Source organism: Mustelus asterias, chromosome 7 (genome assembly GCF_964213995.1).
Source record: "Mustelus asterias chromosome 7, sMusAst1.hap1.1, whole genome shotgun sequence".
NCBI classification, from domain to species: Eukaryota; Metazoa; Chordata; class Chondrichthyes; order Carcharhiniformes; family Triakidae; genus Mustelus; species Mustelus asterias.
The window spans coordinates 127,587,254-127,606,308 of record NC_135807.1 but is presented as its reverse complement, the minus strand read 5'-3'; the positions used below and the strand labels follow the sequence as shown (position 1 = coordinate 127,606,308).

At 46.0% G+C, this 19,055-nt stretch overlaps 2 protein-coding genes across 2 annotated transcripts in view; one reads left to right on the top strand and one right to left on the bottom strand.

Annotated features, from left to right (window-relative positions):
- sqlea (squalene epoxidase a) overlaps positions 1-3,849 on the bottom strand; it is a 34,645-nt gene extending 30,796 nt beyond the window's left edge. Inside the window, exon 1 of the mRNA XM_078216813.1 lies at positions 3,774-3,849. The gene's annotated coding sequence lies outside the window, so the exon portion shown is untranslated. The remainder of the gene's footprint in view (positions 1-3,773) is intronic.
- A 12,519-nt stretch (positions 3,850-16,368) lies between these two features.
- The window catches only part of washc5 (WASH complex subunit 5), an 81,033-nt gene continuing 78,346 nt past the window's right edge, over positions 16,369-19,055 (top strand). Inside the window, exon 1 of the mRNA XM_078216805.1 lies at positions 16,369-16,913. Coding sequence (XP_078072931.1) covers positions 16,728-16,913 — 186 coding nt within the window. The 5' untranslated portion in view covers positions 16,369-16,727. The remainder of the gene's footprint in view (positions 16,914-19,055) is intronic.

The window sequence follows — 19,055 nt, the reverse complement described above, 5'->3', positions numbered from 1 at the left end:
AAAGCTCGGCACAACATCGTGGGCCGAAGGGCCTGTTCTGTGCTGTACTGTTCTATACTGTTCTTCTATACTGTTCTATCCTTTCCTTCTCCCCTATGGCCACAAACCAGCCTCCCATCTATTGACTTTGTCTACACTTCCCGCTGCCTCGACAAAGCAGCCAGCATAATTAAGGACCCCACGCACCCCGGACATTCTCTCTTCCACCTTCTTCCGTTTGGAAAAAGATACAAAAGTCTGAGGTCACGAAGCAACCAACTCAAGAACAGCTTCTTCCTTGCTGCAATAAAACTTTGGAATAGGCCTACCTCACACTAAGTTGATTGTTCCCTAGCTATGACTGTAACACTACATTCTGCACTCTCTCCTTTCCTTCTCTATGTACAGTATGCTCTGTATAGCGTGCAAGAAACAATATTTTTCACTGTATATTAATACATGTGACAATAATAAATCAAATCAAATCAAATGGTCATGCTAAATTCTCCCTCAGTGTACCCGAACAGGCGCCGGAGTGTGGCGACTAGGGGATTTTCACAGTAACTTCATTGCAGTGTTAATGTAAGTCTATTTGTGATGAATAAATAAACTTTTACTTTAACAATTGGACAGTCCTGCCATCCCAGGAACAAGTCTGGTGAACCTTTGTCACGCTTCCTATATGGCAATAATATCCTTCCTAAGGTAAGCAGAGCAAAACTGCACTCAGTACTCCAGGTGCTGTCTAATCAAGGTTCCATACAATTGAAACAAGACTTCACTGCTCCTATTACCCAAACCATCTTGCGATAAAGGTTAGCATACTTTTAGCCTTCCTAATTTCCTGCTGCACCTGCATGTTAACCTTCAGTGATGCTTTGGGATTGTGTTCCCTGTTTTCTCATTGATAACGCCCTCTGCCAGCCCCCTGCCAAAATATCGAGAAGGAGTTAATGTTGAGGCCAATGTGTCACTCCTTCCTGCATTGCTTGCAACATGTGTGCCACTCTCCCCGCTGCACTCATTGTGTCACACTCTCTCCCGCACACTTAGTGGACCTGACTTTATGCTGGAGGTGAGGATCCAGCTTAATCTTGTGTCAAATTGGGGGCGAGTCTGCACCCGCTTTGCCAGCTCGCCTCTCAGCCATTTAACAGCTGTTGGCCAAACAACCATAGAATCCCTACAGTGCACTAAGAGGCTATTTGGCCCATCGGGTCTGCACTGACTCTCCGAAAGAGCATCCAACCCAGGCACTCCCTCTACCCTATCCCTGTAACCCCACACATTTTACAATGGCTAATCCATCTAACCACCACATCTTTGGACACTAAAGGCAATTTGGCATGGCCATTAATCAGCTTGAGCTGCGCCAGGATGGTAGGCCGTGACAAGAGGGCCAAAGTGTCAGTGTGCTCAGGGTAGCAGAGGAGGGAAAATGAAGGGGTGGTAAGAGCTTTGTGGGGCCTCCAATGGGTACAGGGTACCAGTAAAGGAAGTATTCCCTTCCCCCTCCCCCACACTCCCACCATCTGCTTACTGCCAGCCCAAGCGGATCACCAGGCTGCAGACTTGGCACCTGCCTCCCTGCACAAAGATTTTACCCATGGCAGCAAGCGGGGGGGAGGGAAGTGGGGGGAGGGGGGGGAACGGGACCTTAAGTTGTAAATTTCAGTGGGGGTGGGAGGAGGTGGGTAGAAATTGGGAACAGTGCCCATGGCATAGCGCACCAATGTTACTCCCCCTTTATCTGCCAAACCCCCTCATGGGTAGCCATAATACCCAGCCATTGTCTTTCACCCTCCACTCTACACCCATTGTTTGCCACCCATGCCTGTGCAGCCAAGACCTCTGCATCCAAATGTGTGACACCTTCCCCTCTGCACCCAGTGTCTGCCTTTTCCTACCTTCCTGACACTGCCTCAATTTTAATAGTAGCTATTTGGGGTCCCAGGGCCTGGGAAACCTAAGGCCAGAGCTGCTGAATCAAAAGAATCAGTATTTTCACAGCGCACCTTGAGGGCCTGATGGAGCAGGAGTGGTCACCCAACCTTGCCCCTTCTAGGAAGCCTTCAGCCTTTCCCCTCTACGCCTTCAATAGGAGCTTCTCTCCCCATTGCCACAATTGCAGGCTTCCCCTCCCCCAAGCACTGATATCCACTCTATGGCATGATTATAGTTGTATCACCCCCATATCCTAGCCAGTATTGATATTCATCCTTTCCCTCCACACTCCCTCTTGCCATGGACATCACCAAGGGTCACAAGCTGCCACCTACTGCTGCTGGCCTTCCCACCAGCCATCCAACCCATCTTCCAATTGTAGAGCTGTCTGGTGGGAAATGGAAGTGTAGAAATAATAATGAGGTCCTACCTTTGAATTGGGCAGGACCTCCATTCCCACGGTCTCACATGTCTCCTGATCATTTTCATCCTCTCCCGACCCTTTGCGCCTATCATCAATATTGGGGATATTGAGTGCAGAATCTATGGTGGCACACACAACAACAACTTGCATTTATATATCACCTTAAACATAGTTAAACGTCCTAATGTGCTTCAAAGGAACATTATTAAACAAAATTTGATACTGAATCACTTAAGTTGAGATCATAGAAAAGGATCAAAAGTTCCATTAAAGAAGTAAACTTTAAAAAGTGTTTGGAAGAATGGAAGAGGAGTAGTGAAATTTAGAAAGGGTATTCTAGAACTTAGGGTCTTGGCAGCCGAAAGCAAGGCCACCAGCAATGAAAATTAGGATGCACAAGAGGTTAGAATGCTCATATCTCAGAGGGTTAGGGGACTGGTGGAGATTACAAAGATAGGGTTTCAACAGTGGATAAGCTGAGGCAGAACAGATATTACGGAGGTAGAAATAGGTGGTCTTAGCGACCACACAAATATGTTGTCAGAAGCTCACCTCAGGACACCAAGTTTGCAAAATGTCTGGTTAACATCAGAATACTTCCGAGGGAGCGAGATGGAGTTGGTGTTTAGAGAATGGAGTTTGTACTGGGGGCAGAAAACAATGGCTTCGGCCTTCCCAATAATTTAGTGCTGGAAAGTCTGCTCATCATGTTTTGAACGCTGGGCAAACAGGATGACGGACAGTGGAGGAGTCGAGAGAGATGGTGGTGAGCTAGAACTGTGTGCCACCCCGTATACAGGTGAAAAATGATCAACAATTTTCTATCCTCTCTCCTCCTGCACCTCCCCCGACGACAATGTCTGTTGCTGGCAGGACTGGAAAATCACGGCCTTGGTCGAGGACATTAGTTTCAAAGAGAGACATAGAAAAGGAGCAAGAGACAGAGAGGCTTAGGGAGAGAATTCCAAAACTTACAGCCCAGGCAGCTGAAGGCATAGCCGCCAGTGGTGAGGCAACTAAAATTGTGCATGTGGGGGAGGCCAAATTTATTTTTATTTACAGGAATGTGGGCATCGCTGGATGGGTCCAGCATTTATTGCCCATCCCTAACTGCCTTCCATTTCAGAGGGCATTTGAGAGTTAACCACATTGCTGTGGATCTGGAGTCAGGTGTAGGCCAGATTAGGTGAGGACAGCTGATTTCCTTCCCTAAAGGAATGGGTGGGTGCAGTAGGGAAGCTGGCTCGGACATGGGTGGATTTGAAAACAAGACTGAGAATTGTAAAATAGAACCATTTTCAAAGACAGCAAAGTGTAAGCACGAGCTATAATTTGCTATAGTCAAATATTCTATATGTAGGCCTCTACAATCAGTCTCAGTAGGCCTAGGGACCTGTTGGAAAATTGAGTTGGTATTTTCACTTACACTTGTTTGCTCGCTGACTTGATAAGGTTGCTGTGGGATGGCATGGTGGCACAGTGATTAGCACTGCTGCCTCATAGTGCCAGGGACCCAGGTTCGATTCCCAGCTTGGGTCACTCTCTGTGTGGAGTTTGCATGTTCTCAGCGATGATTTCAGTAACTTTAGATTTTGATCTTTCTCCTTGATCTTAAACCCCACCTTTCTTCTCTTTATCTTTAACATCCCATACATGTTGTGGTGAACCACTGTTACTACATGTATATGCCTGGACACACCCATGCTGCACCTGGCCCGAGACTCCTCCCTTTCCACCTGAGACTCCTCCCTTTCCACCCAGAGTGGGGTATAAAGGTGATGGTCCCTCCTCCTCGCCTCAGTCTAGACCAGGTCAGCTACAAGGGTGTGCTCCTGTTCTCTGTGAATAAAAGCCTATTAGTTTCCCTCACTCACTGGAGTCTTCGTGTCGTAATTGATAGTGCATCACATGTATTTCCTCAATGCAAAACACCCCTTCCCCTGTCACACACCAGGTCACATGTCTGCGTGGGTTTCCCCCGGGGGCTCCGGTTTCCTCCCACAGTCCGAAAGACGTGCTGGTTAGGTGCATTGGCCATGCTAAATTCTCCCTCAGTGTACCAGAAACAGGTGCTGGAGTGCAGCAATGAGGGGATTTTCACAGTAACTTCATTGCAGTGTTAATGTAAGCCTACTTGTGATAAATAAATAAACTTTAACTTTAAAAAAGGTTGAAAGTTGTGCTCAGAACAATTGTGAGCACCTGACAAAAAACATTTAAAAAATTTTAACTGATACTGTCGACTTATGGTCCTGAATGAAATACAAATAGATGGATGTCCGAAAACAAATCGAACACTTGAAAATATATTTTCCGGTTGGGCATGTTGCAGCCCTCAGGACTCAGTGATGATTTCAGTAACTTTAGATTTCTCCTCCATCTTAAACCCCACCTTTCTTCTCTTTATTTTTAACATCCCATACATGTATTTTCTCAATGCAAAACACCCCTTCCCCCGTCACACACCAGGCCACCTGTCTTTTGTTCTTAAAGTTGCTACTTTTTGTTGCAGTTTCTACATTCTCCCTCCTTTCCGTTCTGATGAGGGCTCCATGGGCACAAAACCCTCCTGGTAGATGGTGCCAGACTTGCTTGAGTTTTTCCAGCATCCTCTCTTCTTGTTTCAGATTCCAGCATCCGCAGTGATGCGCGATTAATTCACTCGGGAGACTGGATCGTACCCGGGAAATAAAGGCTTTTATTAGCAACAAGAATGGAGCTTACTGCTTAACAATACAATCCCAGACTAAAGGGTCACTAGGAAGTGCAGTGACCTTTATACTCCTATAGGAAGGCGGAGCCAACCGGAGTGTACCACAGAACAATGCCAACAGGTGGAACACCCCAACCCTAACCCCAACAGTAACAAGAGTAACATATGTACAAGTACCCATAGCGATAACCATCTATGGTTCAGTACCCATAGTGGTAACCATCTATGGTTCACCACACGCAGTATTTTGTTTATCTTACCTGAAAATACATGCAGGATTATACTGCGAGATACCATTCAACCTGTGAAGGTTGCAGATGCGGCTTAATCTCTTTTTCCCAGTAAACCTTTAGAAAAATCAGGAGCCGCTCTGGGGAAGCACAGGAAATTTCTTGATTGCCTCTATAGTGTTTGCCCTCTACACGTGGGACCGAATAAACCAGTGAGAATTCATCACAGACGGGGTTTAGGTTTGTAAACAAGGAACTTCGGCTTTTATTTTCACAAATGGGCAAACCGAATAATTCACAAGACACAGACGCTGAGATGTGTTGAGTGTAGTAACTCAAGGTGGCTCAATGTGGCAAGTAACAAACTTGGATTTATCGATTGAGAAGGACTAGATAAATGAAGCATTTAACAGCACAACGATACAGGTTTACTCCTAACATCGCCCTGACTCCAAGCGCCCTCGCTCCCAATAGGCCCAGGTTAGCACGCTCACTCTCCATTGGTTCCAGCTTGGTCATGTGGCCTGCGAAGGATCACCCATTAAAGGAGCCACACTTCCACACGTGGAAGTGTGGCCCCTTTAATGGGCGATCCTTCTCATTCTGCATTACAACTCTCCCTCTGTTCATCTGACCTCCCATTCTCTTCAATATTTTATTGTGTTACACATGTTTGTGCTGGGACACGTTCCCTTAAATGATGGGAACGAGACAGAAGGAACAATGAGGACATTTAGAAAAATGTAGTGCACATGTTATTAATAGCTCTCAACGTGAAAATATAATTAATACATTTAAAATAATATGGAGGGATAATAGTCTCTAAACTGGTTCCAATTTTGTGCATAGCTACAAAAATAAAGTTAATATTTAGAATAATTGGCATTGTTATACATAGCATACAATAATCATAGAAATCATAGAAACCCTACAGTGCAGAAGGAGGCCATTCGGCCCATCAAGTCTGCACCGACCACAATCCCACCCAGGCCCTACCCCCACATATTTACCCGCTAATCCCTCTAATCTACGCATCCCAGGACTCTAAGGGGCAATTTTTAACCTGGCCAATCAACCTATCGCGCACATCTTTAGACATTACACTGCTCAAATCATGGAATTACACATGGCAGAAATGATGGCCCTGATCCTAAGTTTGTGACAAGTTGGGAGGGGTGATGGTCACGTTCGATGGTGTGAGAGAAACTTGGAAGTAAGTTCCATATATCTGTTGGCAGCTTTTCAATCCAGGCAGCGGGAATGATGAGGATCCACGTGATGCGATCCAAGGGACAAGAAGCAAGTGGAAGGAGTTTGGAGTTGGGAACAGGACGGAGGCAAATGTCAGAATGGACACCAGAGAAGCAAAGGCTGTGGCTCATGTTACGGCGCAGCACGGTGGCACAGTGGTTAGCACTCCTGCCTCACAGTGTCAGGGATCCAGGTTCAATTCCAGCCTCGGGTCACTGTCTGTGTGGAGTTTGCATGTTTTCCCCGTGTCTGCATGGGTTTCCTCCGGATGCTCTGGGTTTCCTCCCACAGTCCAAAGATGTGTGGGTTAGGTTGATTGGCCATGCTAAATTGACCCTAGTTTCAGGGGGATTTGCAGGGTGAATGAGGTTTACGGGAATAGGGCCTGGATGGGATTATCATCGGTACAGATTCGATGGGCCAAATGGCCTCTTTCTGTACTCTATGATTCTCCTGCTGCCTCCCTGGATGTGCTGCTGGGGCCGGTGAGGAGTAGAAGAAAGATACCGGTCCCTCGCAGTGAGAGGAAGAAGCCTGCAGCGGAGATCATGGAGGCCTGCTTGAAGTGTGTAGAGGAGGCCAGCAGCAGGAGTGTGGCGCCACCCTTCTGGACTCAGTGTAGGGAACGGTTTAGTGATCCAAGTCAATGAGTAAGGGTGAGAACAATGATACATTCATTTAAATCCTGATGTGTTCATCACCCCACCCGCTCACTCTGTCAAGCCTACTCCACCACTCCCCCCATCCAATTACTTTGCAGATACACCCATCCTCTCCATTTAAGGCACTTCTTCATATCTCCATCTTCTCTCCATTACCCCGACTCATCTTCATCCTTGTGCCTCTCCCTCATAGCCACCCTCACCGAATGCAGTCCTTCCATTGGATGAACACTTGCCATTACACTCACTCATTGGTCTGTCCATCACAATTATGGGATCCTTTGTATGGTTTGCTTCAGTTAAAAGACTTCATTTTAAGGTATTTCTGCCGGTGTAACTAACTGTGCTAAGCTTTAAAGCTAACTTGGCCACATTCTAAAACTCAGCTGCGAATTCTGGGATGAGCTTAGAAATTAACTGCATTTGAAGATGCAATGTTAGCAGAAATGGTTCTTTTCATAAGAACGGTCACAACTGCAAATTGTTTTTGAAAGTTATAGACACTGCTTGTACTTGGTAATTTCATAACACAGGTAAGAACTCATATATTGTGGTAACAGCCATCTGTTTAATTCAGTTGAGTCCTGTGCGAGTTTTGGATCGAGTCTGTATCGGGACCAACTTTTGGACCCTCTCTTTCTCTCTTCTCTCCAGTAAATCAGTCTCTTTCGCTTTCTGCAAATGCTAATTTTAAATTATGCTCAATAAAAGGAGTTCCACTTCATACCAGTTTTGCCTGTGTCTATTCTAACAGATGAACAGACCCTATAACCTCCTTGCAGAAGACGCCACAGAACATGTTGGAGAAGCAGGGAACTGGAGGGGGCCCTCTGTAGGTCACAACCTCAGAGGAGGAGACACTGAGGAAAAGTGGAATTTCAGCGTCACTGGCAATTGGATATGGGGAGACAGTGAACTCCCAGCTGCTGGGTGACAATGTTAAATGAAGGCATCCAAATGTCCAATGGCACTTGGTTATGTTGACTTGGTTTCAACTACAAAATATGATCTTCATAATGATAACTTGTAATATTACTTCACTAAGACTCATATATGTCTCTTTTATCTCCCACAGGGCCTTCCACTGTGCAGTAGGATGAGGACATGCTCATGGTGATGGCTGATTGCTTACCTAATTGTTTTGTGTTAGTTGTACGAGGGGGGGGTTGAAAGTGGGAAGAGCGGCCATTGTATTTTCTGGTGATGTGGATCCACTGGTGAAACCTAAGTGAATCTTTCATAGAAATTTCATAGAAACCCTACAGTACAGAAAGAGGCCATTCAGCCCATCGAGTCTTGTGTTCATAAGGGCATCCCCGGCATCCAGGTAGCAATGTCAGCAGCTGAGAGCATATTGATGGGAGCAGCACGATGGCATAGTGGTTAGCACTGCTGCCTCACAGCGCCAGGTATCTGGGCTCGATTCCCAGCTTGGGTCACTGTCTGTGCGGAGATGTTCTCCTGTCTCTGCGTGGGTTTCCTCTGGGTGCTCCGGGTTCCTCCCACAGTCTGAAAGACGTGCTGGTTAGGTGCATTGGCCATGCTAAATTCTCCCTCAGTGTACCTGAACGGGCGCCAGAGTGTGGTGACTTGGAGATTTTCACAGTAACTTCATTGCAATGTTAATGACACATTTATTCGTGTCATTTATTATGACACTAATAAATAAACTTTAAACTTAAACCTCATCATCCTGCTCCGATTCTTTTTCAACCTTCCCTTCAAATAATCTGAGGGGAACCTGCACTTTGCTCCTTCTTACCTTGCTTCCTAGATGTTGTGCCGAGCACAGCAAAGCGTGTCTACTCTCAGACCCTGACTGGTACATATTGAAAACTGCCTCCAGGTCAGTTGAAGCACTAGAAACCTTCTGCCAATGACTTGTTCAAGAACTCATCTAGTTGTGATGTGGTGTTCATATGGCACTATTGGGCTTCCGTGATTGGGTTTTTGATGGGTGTCACAAGGTAAGAGTGCAGTGACTATCCCTTATCAATGAGCAGCCATCTCTTAAGTCTGCCATTGGGCCCAAAGAGATCAGGCAGCTTGAGCTACCGCAGAACCGGGCCATCATGGCAGTAACCTACGCTGGGAATCCTGCCCACACCTACATTAAAATCTTTATGTTAAGTTGATCTTTCTCTACATCCTAGCTGTGACTGTAACACTATATTCTGCTCCCTCTCCTTTCCTTTTCCCCTGTGTACTTTATGAACGGTATGCTTTGTCTGTATAGCGCACAAGAAACAAAACTTTTCACTGTATACCAATACATTTATTTTATTTTATTTATTTTAACTAATTTTAACTAATAAATAATTTATTACTTGTGTCACGAGTAGGCTTACATTAACACTGCAATGAAGTTACTGTGAAAATCCCCTTCTCGCCACACTCCGGGGCCCGTTCGGGTACACCGAGGGAGAATTTGGCATGGCCATTGCACCTAAGCAGCATGTCTTTCGCACTGTGGGAAGAAACCGGAGCACCTAGAGGAAACCCCCGCAGACACGGGGAGGATGTGCAGACTCCACACAGGACAGTGACTCAAGCTGGGAATCGAACCCAAGTCCCTGGCGCTGTGAGGCAGCAGTGCTAACCACTGTGCCACCCACATGTGACAATAATAAATCAAATCAAAATTATGTGGCTGTACACCAACTGTGCATTGATGGGATGGAAGGCCTTGCTGTTGACAAACACTCCTGGTTGTCCTGGGATACCTGGATTATCATCTCCATGCCATTGGTGGTGCCCTGCACCTTTGTGAAACTAGCCAGAACTGCCTGCTCAGTCTGACTGGTGTTGGTGCAGGCCAAAAGCTGACATACTTGTCAATTCTGGTAAACAACCCACCAGCACATGTCTTGTGCCTTTGTACAATGGCCAAACTGGAAATGCCTGCAAGCAGAGCGCTGGAAGGCTCTGAAGCAAAACAGTGAGGGAAATGGCAGCCACTGGTCGTGCATGATATGCGGGCAGCATATCTTCTTCTCGGAGGCTTTGGAGGTCTGGCACCATCTGATGTGGCACCCTGAGACATCGCTGTTCAGACATATCAAGCAAACTGAGCTTTTGCTCGTGGACCCTGTTTTTCACAGGCTGCACCCCTCTGCTGATTCCCACTCTCCTGTGCAGCTACAGGTCTGTGACCAGCCGATGGTTGGTACTGTTGCTCTTGCCATTGTTGGTCACCATTGAACAGTACAACACAGGAACAGGCCCTTCGGCCCACAATGTTGTGCTGAACATGACGCCAAATCAAACTAAACCCTTCTACCTGCCCTTGGCCAATATTCCTCTATTCCTTGTATATTCATGTGCCTATCTAAAAGCCCCTTATACACTCCTATCGTATCTACCTCTACCACCACCCCTGGCAGTGCGTTCCAGACATCCATCACTCTCAGTGTTTAAAAACATGTCCCTCACATCTCCTTTGAACTTTCCCCCTCTCACCTTAAGTGCATGCCCCCTAGTATTAGACATTTCAACTCTGGGGAAAAGATTCTGACTGTCAACCCTATCTATGCCTCACATAATTTTATAGACTTCTATCAGGTCTCCCTTCAGCCTCCGCTGCTCCAGAGAAAACAACCCTAGTTTGTCCAGCCTATCCTTATGGCTCATACCCTCCAATCCAGGCAGCATCCTGGTGAGCCTCTTCTGCATCCTCTCCAAAGCCTCCACATCCTTCCTTTCATGTGACGACCAGAATTGAACGCAATTATCTGAGTGCGGCCGAACCAAAGTTTTATAAAACTGCAACATGATGTCCTGACTATTGTACTCAATGCCCCGACCAATAAAGGCAAGCACGCCTTCTTTACCACCCCATCCTCTTCTGAAATCCAATCTAAAGCAGCATAAGGTGCACCCATCCAGATGTGATAGAGCAAGCCTCGACAGTGGAGTAAATGATCTCTCAGTGAAAGTATTGTGAACAGATCTTTTCCCACTGGCAGCTAAGAAAACGTCTGTGATTACTGAGAATATATGAATATATTTGCCCGAGATTGATTCAGCCCCTTCAATTGCCTCCTTGTACTTAGTTTGGCTTCACCAGCGGATTTCACGGTGAAACCAAGGTTAAATTGAAAATGTTGCTGAAATATCACTTTAACTGAACCTACGTTAATTGGAAATCCTGAGGGGGTTGCAGCACACGCAGCCTAATGCACTGGAGTAAAATGGGAAAGTTGGTAGATTGGAGGTGGCTTCCCCAAGGGCTGTCAATTTCACCTGTACCCAAACACATGTGGTCCTGCAGATTAAAATCTAGCCCAATGTTTTTACATTTCCAGTGTCGGAAATGTCACCAGTGACGGAAACTACCTCCTGTTGTTCATCCTCCAAAAGTGCATGTGTGGGTAATTCATGTGAGAACACGGTCTGACCCTGTTGGTCAAACATGGATTTACTCTCATACTGTTGAGACTTTCAAATCAAATGACTTCATTGTTTCTAATCAGCAGTTTTTTTTGCTTTCACTAAAGTGTCACAAAGGAAAGCATACTGTGAAATAATATAAATCGTTCTTCAGAAAACACCCAATGGTGCAATTACTTTTTCTGCTGATGTCCCAAGTCAATATCAGACGAGCATGTTTTACCAATGTTCAGAACATTCAAGGAACCTTTTCATACAGATATGTATCGTACGAAAAGTCCGCGAAAAGATCAGCCATGATCTTATTGAATGGCGGAGCAGGCTCGAGGCGCCAGATGGCCTACTCCTACTCCTAGTTCTTATGTTCTTATGTACTGGGGAAGACAGATTATAGAGTCGAAACTCTCCTGATACAGTGATGTGCAAAGACAGCACCCAGTCTAGCTCTAAGTGTGCTCATTTCGTTAGTGTTAGTTGGGTGCTTGGTACCTTTCTTTTAGGGAAGGGAATTATCACCCTGGATTCCTGCTCCTGATCATTATCCAGTGATCCCTGTATGGAAATTGGATGTGAACAAGAGTGGGTGACATTGTCTCTGTCATTGGTTGCTTGGCCAAGATCACACATAATTAATAGCCACGTGTATGACGCATTGGTAGCCTGTAGGTGCCACGTTGGCACAGTGGTTAGCACTGTTGCCTCACAGCGCCAGGGACCCGGGTTTGATTCCCGGCTTCGGCCACTGTCTGTGCAGAGTTTGCACGTTCTCCCCGTGTCTGCGTGTGTTTCCTCCGGGTACTCTGGTTTCCTCCCACAGTCTGAAGACGTCTGGTTAGGTGCATTGACCCAAACAGGCACTGGAGTGTGGCAACTAGGGGAATTTCACGGTAACCTCATTGCAGTGTTAATGTAAGCCTTGTGACGAATAAATAAACTTTAAAATCTTTACCTTAAACTTGTTGCTGGCAACTGTTAATGTCTTCAGGACTGAAAAGATAAAGTCAGGGAGATAAACAGGTAACTTTTGCGATCATCATTATTCTTACTATGGTTATGACAATATTCTGGATACCGTGATTTCCAAAACAGTTGGACTTTGATGGCCCTGAAAATACAGATTTTAAAAATATATTTGTTCATGGGATATGGATGTCGCTGGCAAGGCCAACATTCATTGCCCATTCCTAATTGCCTTTGAGAGGGTGGTGGTGAGCTGCCTTCTTGAACTGCTGCAGTCTCTCTGTGATGTAACTACATGCACAGTGCTGTTCGGAAGGGCATTCCAGGATTTTGACCCAGCGACAGTAAAGGAATGGCGATCTAGTTCCCAGTCAGGATGGTGTGTGGCTTGGAGGTGAATCTCCAGGTGGTGGTATTCCCATGCAACTACTGCCCTTGTTCTTCTAGGTCACTGGTTTGGAAAGTGCTGTCAAAGGGGCTTTGGTGAGTTGCTGAGATGTCAACAATCAACCTCCCGGTGTACCTAACTGTAAGTGCTCCCTTCCCTTATATATGCAAATGCCATATTTGACCTCAAGATGAGCTTCTGACCACATATTCATGCCATCACTAAGACCGCCTATTTCCACCTCCATGATATTGCCTGACTTGTCCCTGTCTCAACTCATTTGTTGCTGAAACATGCAGAGACATTTGTGTCTCTGTTACCTCTAGACGTGACTACTGCAATGAAGTCCTGGCTCGTATCCCACATTCTATCCTCTGTAAGCTTGGCACACCCAAAACTCCGCTGCCTTGGCACAAGCTGCATCGAATCCCTTTCATTTATCATCCATGTATGCATATTGGCTCCCATTCAAACAACATCTTAGTTTTAAAATTCTTGTCCTAGTTTTCAAATCCCTCCATGGCCTTGCCTCTCTGTCATTTTCTCCATCCTCAGAACTCCTGGGATTTCCATGTTGATCTGAATCGAGCCTCTTGACCATCCCTGATGTTATTTGCTGCACCATCGGTGGCTGCACCTTCACTAGGCCTTAAATTCTGGAAGTCCTTCCCTACACCCATGTGGCACAGTGGTTAGCACTACTGCCTCACTGCGCCAGCGACCCGGGTTCAATTCTGGCCTCAGGTCACTGTCTGTGTGGAGTTTGCATGTTCTCCCCTTGACCGCGTGGGTTTCCTCCAGGTGCTCCAGTTTCCTCCCACACTCCAAAGACGTACGGGTTAAGTTGATTGGCCATGCTAAATTGCCCTTTAGTTTCAGGGGGATTAGCAGGGTAACGACGTGGGGTTATGAGGATAGGACCTGGGTGGGATTGTTGTCGGTGTAGGCTCGATGGGCCGAATGGCCTCATTTTGCATTGTAGGAATTCTATGATTCTTCTATGATTCTATGACGCCCCTCCTTCTACCTCACTTTCTGCCTTTAAAACACTCCTTAAACCCTGCCTCTTTGACCAAAAGTTTGGTCATCTGGCCTAATACCTGCTTATATGATTTGGTGTTATAGTTCGTTTTATAATGCTGCTCTGAAGTACTTTGATACATGAATTACTTTTCAGGTGCTAACTAAATGTAAGTTGTTGCTGTCTCCTGCTATTCTGGATGCCTGACACTCCAGAGTTTCAATAAATTCCATTGTAGGTACATTGCAGAAATGGCCACTTTGCCCCATTGTTCTATGCTGGTGTTTCTGCTCCGTATCAGCCTTCTCCTACATCTTTTCTAGGCTACTCAGCCTCTTGAGCCTGTTCCGCTACTCAGTAAGATCATGGCTGATCTTTTCCAATACCAAGAGCTTAATTTTTAAAATAAAAATTATTCCTTTCTCAAAGTTACAAAGCCAACGTGCAGAATGGACAGGGCAAGCCCTTAATCCATCTCCTTGCTTGCTCCAAAAACCAATTCAAGTTCAAATTCAATCCAATTTATAGTCTGCACAAAAGCGACATACAAAGATCTAAGGTGACGAGAACAGCTTAAATCACGAAGCCTGCAGAACGACTTCCCTTTATGTCATAGACACATAACAGCACGGTGGCACAGTGGTTGGCACAATGGTTAGCACTGCTGCTTCACAGCTCCAGGGACCTGGGTTCGATTCCCGGCTTGGGTCACTGTCTGTGTGGAGTTTGCACATTCTCCCCGTGTCTGTGTGGGTTTCCTCCGGGTGCTCCTGTTTCCTCCCACAGTCCAAAGATGTGCGGGTTAGGTTGATTGGCCATGTCAACATTGCCCCTCAGTGTCCTGAGATGTGTAGGTTAGAGGGATTAGCGGGTAAATGTGTGGGGATATGGGGGTAGGGCCTGGGTGGGATTGTGGTCGGTGCAGACTCGATGGGCCAGGTGGCCTCTTTCTGCACTGTAGGGTTTCTATGATTCTATGATATCAAGTACACAAAAGGACTTGTCACCTTTTTGCCGCCTGTGTCAAGTTTTACGAAGCTGTTGGGCATATTTTGTTAGTTTTCTAGTTTAGCGTGCATGCCTATAAATAGACTGAAGAGCAGCATTTTACATGCACAATTCTCAGAAGGCTAAGGAAATTCAACCTGTCCATTACGATTCTTACCGATTTTTACAGATGCACCATAGAAAGGATCCTTTCCGGATGTATCACAGCTTGGTTTGGCTCCTGCTCTGCCCAAGACTGCAAGAAACTACAAAGGGTTGTGAACGTAGCTCAGTCTTTGATGCAAACCAGCCTCCCATCCAATGACCCTGTCTACACTTCCCGCTGCCTCGGGAAAGCAGCCAGCATAATCAAGGACCCCTCACACCCCGAACATTCTCTCTTCCACTGGGATAAAGATACAAAAGTTTGAAAACACGTACCAACAGACTCAAGAACAGCTCCTTCCCTACTGCCATCAGACTTTTAAATGGTCCTATCATATTAAGCTGATCTTTCTCTTCACCCTACCTGTAACTGCAACATTATACTCTTCACCCAATCCTTTCCTTCTCCCCTATGTACTCTATGAATGGTATGCTTTGCCTGTATAGTACACAAGAAACAATACTTTTCACTGTATCCCAATATATGTGACAATAATAAATCAAATTAAAAAGCTCTGGAACTGGAGCAACTGACTGGGGAAGGGAGAGGGGAGTTGCTGTTTCAGAGGGTCTGAATAAGACTGTTGGCATTGAGGTGAGTGACAGAGCTGTCCCAATTGCTGAAGCTCCTCAGTCTCTTTTACTTCTCTCTCTGGGGCAGCACGGTAGTTAGCACTGCTGTCTCACAGCGCCAGGGACCCAGGTTCAATTCTGGCCTTGGATGACTCTGTGTGGTGTTTGCACATCCTCCCCATGTCTGCATGAGTTTCCTCCGGATGCTCCGGTTTCCTCCAAAGATGTGCGGGTTAGTTTGATTGACTATGCTAAATTGACCCTAGTGTCATGGGGACTAGCTAGGGTAAATGCATGGGGGATAGGACCTGGGTGGGATTGTTGCCGGTACAGATACGATGGGCTGAATGGCCTCCTTCTGCACTGTAGGATTCTATGATTCTGGAAAAATAGAACAAAGGTGAGCACAGAACTCAAAACACAGTTTGCATTGGTAACTAAGAGGATTTTGCTTGAGACTGCAGCTGTGATTTGGTAATATCTTAAAAACAGATAAAATTCTCTCAGAAGGGTAAGACTCATTCTGGAAACCTGTGAGGGGAGGGGGTTGCTACATCTTTACTTTTGATCAGTTGTGCCCCTATGACAGAAAAAAAATAGGAGAAGGGAGGGAGGAGGAAGTTTGTTGATAGTGTGTTTCAGAAACCCAGAGTGGGCAGGACTTGCTCAACATCATTGAAGCGCGCCTGCTGGTCACATGTTGGGTTGACAGGAAGGAAATCATATGATCAACATGGAAGAGCTGGTCTGAAGACTGTGTGTTGAACCCTGCTGAAGACACACGAGCAATAAGCACAGCCTTGAGAAATTCCTCCTTTCTCCTTCCCACGCGTCTGCAACCTTAGCGAAGGATGCAGGCGGAGTGAGTGTATCCCCGGGGCTGCCTCCGCTACATTGTTTCTCTGCGGGTTCAGAGCCTGAGCGGATCGAAAGGGGCAAAGCAACACTGGAGCATGAACACAGCCTCGCTGCAATATAGATCCAGCGCTGGTGTCTAAGCCGCTGCCCTCCCCCTTGCCCTGGCCGCTGCCCCTCTAAACCATGGTGGACTTCCTGGCGGAGAACAACCTCTGCGGCCAGGCAATTCTCAGGATCGTGTCCCGCGGCAACGCCATCATAGCAGAACTTTTGAGGTTGTCGGAGTTCGTCCCCAGCGTCTACAGGCTTCGGGACAAGGCCGAACAGCAGAAGTATGGAGACATCATCTGCGACTTCAGCTACTTCAAGGTGAGGACTATTGGGTTTTGAGTACCCTGGGAGGTAAACATGTCCTCATGCAGTAAGCGCTGGATATCAACCAGGTTAAAGGTTCATGGCAATGCTTTTCCTGTGCTATTTACCCACCAATTTAATGCTTTGCACAGTTGTCCCTTACCAGGCTTTCTGGTGTTAGTCGACCCTCGCTGACCTCCCCTCACCATCCATGAGCCCTCGCCTCCAGCAATGACAGATCACTAAAATGTATCAGAATACAAATAAACATTGAGCTGTGGTCATTTAAAATCCTGTACCATTATCATTTCCTTCTCCACTATGCACTCTATGAACGGTATGTTTTGTCTATAGCTCGCTTAGAGACAAAACTTTTCACTATCCCAATACATGTGACAATAATAATTCAATTCAATTTAAAGTAAGATTTGATTTTGGTTTATATTTTTTCATCATATATGAGGAGATATGTAAACAATCTTGTGTGTCCCCTGCCACAAACTTGACTTCCTCTTGTCACCATTTTTTCGTTATGCTTTTTCATGCCTGTACCCTTTTAAATGACCACAGGGCCATTTCCCACTCAGTTGTAAAGCTTTTTAAAAGAACAGATGCAACTTGCATTTATATAGCGCCTTTCATGACCTCAGGGCGCCTCAAAGTGTTTTACAGTCAATGAAGCACTTGTGAAGTTTCAACGCTGTTGTAATATCAGAAATGTTGCAGCCAACTTGTGCACAGCAAGAGCAGGGAAGTAATGACCAGATAATTGTTTTACCTGTGTTGGTTGAAAGATAGATGTTGGCCAGTGGGGTTGGTTAGCTCAGTTGGCTGGACAGCCGGTTAGTGATGCAGAGTGATGCCAACAGCACAGGTTTAATTCCCAACCGAGGCTATTCATGCTGGTCCCGCCTTCTCCCTAGGATTGTGGGGATGGGGCCTGGGTGAGATTGTTGTTGGTGCAGACTCGATAGGCTGAGTGGCCTCCTTCTGCACTGTAGGGTTTCTATGATTCTCAACCTTGCCTCTCACCTGAGGTGCGGTAATCCTCAGGTTAACTCACCACCAGTTAAATAATCGCCGGAGCAGTCTATGGTCATCTGAACTTTACCTTACCTCGAAATATTGTTTGGAAAGCCCCTGCTCCTCTTCAGCGGAATGGCAGGGAATCTTTCACGTGAGTGTTTGGGCATTTTTAAAAATAGAAACCCTACAGTGCAGAAGGAGGCCATTCGGCCCATCGAGTCTGCACCGACCACAATCCCACCCAGGCCCTACCCCCACATATTTACCCGCTAATCCCTCTAACCTACGCATCAGGACTCTAAGGGGCAATTTTTAACCTGGCCAATCAACCTAACCCGCACATCTTTGGACTGTGGGAGGAAACCGGAGCACCCGGAGGAAACCCACGCAGACACGAGGAGAATGTGCAAACTCCACACAGACAGTGACCCGAGCCGGGAATCGAACCCGGGACCCTGGAGCTGTGAAGCAGCAGTGCTAACCACTGTGCTACCGTGCCGCCCATATCATTTTTGATGATATGAAAAATAAATGCAAGTATTTTCTTTTCTCATGTCTTTTCACTCTGTTGCTGCCATGTGTGGTAAAATTAATTATGCTCCGTAATAACCTGTGGGCAGTGCCACAACTAAGTTATCAGGGATTTTTAAAAAGACTTGTATTTATATCGAACTCTTCACAACCACCGAACATTTCAAATAAAATAATGGGCTGTATTTTGCAGTTTTCAGATAGCTAAATAAATGATTATGATTGGATCAGGAAAGAAGCTTCACTATTAGAGGCTGTTTCTAATTTTTATATATTTTTTTTACATAGAAATTTGACATTCATGAAAACATAAAAGTAGCTTTCTGGGGCTAGTGAGGGTATTTAGTAATATTTATGAAGTTGGCACACTGTTAAAAATCAGTTACTCCTCATTCAACAAGTGTTTTTACAGGAAGACAAACAATGCAGAAGTGGAAGTTGCGTACAAGCTGCACGAATGAGGCAACTTGGCTCCTTTTAAGATTAATTTATGGGATGTAGGCATCACTGACTTGGTCAGCAATTTTGTCCATCCTGGTTGCCCTTGCGAAGGCGATGGTGAGCAGCCTTTTGGAACTGCTGCGTTCTCTAAGGTGTAGG